The sequence below is a fragment of the Cystoisospora suis genome (assembly GCF_002600585.1).
Source record: "Cystoisospora suis strain Wien I chromosome Unknown contig_952, whole genome shotgun sequence".
Taxonomy (NCBI): domain Eukaryota; phylum Apicomplexa; class Conoidasida; order Eucoccidiorida; family Sarcocystidae; genus Cystoisospora; species Cystoisospora suis.
Window position 1 is genome coordinate 1,130 of NW_027153753.1, and position 2,612 is coordinate 3,741.

Sequence of the window (2,612 nt, forward strand, 5' to 3'; positions counted from 1 at the left end):
CCCTACGGTCCTACCTTATCCTCTTTCTTTCTTTCTCACTCTTTCTCACTCTTTCTTTCTCACTCTTTCTCACTCTTTCTCACTCTTTCTCACTCTTTCTTTCTTTTGACTGTATGTCTGTGTGTGGTACGTACGTTTTTGCTCGATCGATCTATAGGTGTTGGTATAATTCTCATCTTCCTTATCTCTTTTCTTTAAGACGTCTCGATCTTCATGGGAATCTTCAGCTGACTTTACTTCTGCCTCTTCTCCTCACTCTTGCAAATCTCCCCTATCTTCAACTGTAAGCTCTTCTTTCTTTCTTTCTTTCTTTCTTTCTCTCCTTTCTTTCTTTCCATCTTCTTTTTCTTCTTCTTCAAGGTGCTTTTCTAGTCTCTGTGTTGTTCCTCGGAAAAGTAAGGAATCTTCCCCTTTATCTGTTTATTTCTCTCTTCCACTTTCTCCTCCTCTCTTTCTTCTTCTCTCTCTTTTCTCGGATCATCTTATACATACACACACATATATATATATGTATGAGTGCATGTATGCATGTAATAAGGGGGCAAGTCACTTCACAATTCCTTCTTTTATCTCTGTCTCTCTTCTTAATTCAGATTTCCTTGTCTTTGACGGAGAGATGTTTGCTTGATACGTTTGTTTCTTCTTCTTTTTCTTTTCTTCGTGGATCTCACCTAAGAAGCTCCAGGATACACAGCATCGATAAGGGTGGTCTTCCCTATCTCTCTCTCTCTCTCTCTTGCTTCCTCTATCTCTCTCTCTCATGACGTTTTTCTTTGCTTGTCGAGATCTACACTGAGAGAGACATGAGATAATGAGGAGACAGAGGAAAAGAAAGAAAGAGAAAGAGAAGGAAAGAAAAGAGAGAGGGAGAGAAGCAGAGAGAAAGAGATACTGAGAGGGAAGAAGAAAAGTGGTGGGAAAGAAAGAAAGAAAGAAGGGAGTGTTTTCCTGCCATCTTTCTCTTTGCATGTGTGTAGGGTGGATCTCTCCTCTACGGGGCTTCGATGCACGAAGGAAGAAGAAGAAACAGACACCTTTCACTTGTTGGAATTTCTCCTTCTCCGGGAAAGTCGAAAACGAACGTACAAATCTAAACAGGAAGAAAATGAAAGAGAAGAAGAAGAAGAAGGAGAAAGAGAAGAGAAGGGGCATGCGTCGCTTCTTCTTTCTTCGCTTGTCCGATCTCCCAAGTACGTCATGACACGAAAGACTTCTCTCTCTTCCTCTTTCTCTCCATACACAATTTCTTCGTGCATGCGCGTGTGCGTATGTACAAGGACAAGATGAAAAAGTATGTATATGAAGACCTATGTGTGTGTATATGAATATGGGTGCATGACGTGTGTAGATAGGTATCAATATATATCGGTATGGATATCCATGAACGGCCGTGAATATGCATGAAAATATTCGTGTATGTGTATATGTATGTATAAATATGTACGTATATAAATGTATCAATATATATGTCTGTATGAATATGTACCTGCGTATGGATGTAGGAATATGTATGTATGAATATGTATGTATATATAGAGGGGTGTGTATATGTATGCGTATGTATGTGTTTCTCTTCTTCTTCTTCTGTTTCTTTTCGTGTCTCCGCAAGAGTACGCAAGACTCTTTGCTTTTCTTTTCTTTGCCTATCTTGCGTTCTTCCCTCCAGATGTATCGATATTTCAGACACCCCTCTATCTAGATCTTTCTCACTGGATGGAAATAGAAGTCCCTTGTCTTCGACTTCTTCACCCGAAGGAGAAGAAGGACAACGTAATGCAAAAGAGGAAGAAAAAGAAGAGAAGGAGGCAAAGAAGAAAGAAAAGAGAATTTGGAATTGTTATGCTGTTGTCGAGAAAGAGGTGTACATACACCCGAATGATAGCGAAAAGAAGACAGAAAAGGTTATGTCTATCTCAGCGAAAGAGAAGGAGGAATGGGAAAGATCAGAGAAGAAAGAAAAAAGAGAGAAAGAATCTCCAAAAGATAAAAAGAAAGAAGAAGAAGAAAAAGAGGAAGAGGATGAAGGCAAGGGGAGTGCATGCATTCCAAATCATAACTACACAAAAGAACAGAAAGAGAAAGAAGAAGAGAAAGAAAATTCTCACCTTCCTAGTTCTCTCTTTCCACGAGAAGAAGACCAAGAGAAGACGATGAATGAAGAAAAGAAACATGCAGAAGAAATATATCATGACGATAAAGAGAAGAAGGAGGAAAGAAGGAGGCATGTATCTACAAAGCTCTTCTTAATTGAGGAGAGAAAGTAGTCAAAGACAGAGAAGCAGACACCCCAAAGACCTCTCAAGACAACGAGAAAGGAAAGAGAAGAAGACGTCCCTTGCTTATACTCATGAAGATGCTAATGGCTATATCAATGAGAATGAGACAGTTCGCGTGGACCTCTGGAGGTCTGTCTAGGCGACAAGCGAGGAGAGATTGAAGTGGGTTGTCGAAGAAAGAAGAAAACAAACCTTGGCATTCTCTTCTTCTTCTTCTTTTACTTTTCTTTACGTCGAGTCCTAAGGGGAGGGAAAGACAAGAAAAGTCGGACCTCTCCTCTACTCTTCAAGCACAAAAACAAACCATACGCATATCTACATACATACATATACATA

At 39.7% G+C, this 2,612-nt stretch overlaps 1 protein-coding gene across 1 annotated transcript in view; it reads left to right on the plus strand.

The window, feature by feature from the left end:
• The window catches only part of CSUI_002261 (uncharacterized protein), a gene marked incomplete at its 5' end in the record, with an annotated part of 3,452 nt that extends 847 nt beyond the window's left edge, over positions 1 to 2,605 (plus strand). Inside the window, 3 exons of the mRNA XM_068062463.1 lie at positions 158 to 283; positions 978 to 1,190; positions 1,667 to 2,605. Of these exons, the coding sequence (XP_067925560.1) occupies positions 158 to 283; positions 978 to 1,190; positions 1,667 to 2,264 (937 nt within the window). The remainder of the gene's footprint in view (positions 1 to 157; positions 284 to 977; positions 1,191 to 1,666) is intronic.
• Positions 2,606 to 2,612: the final 7 nt, after the last annotated feature.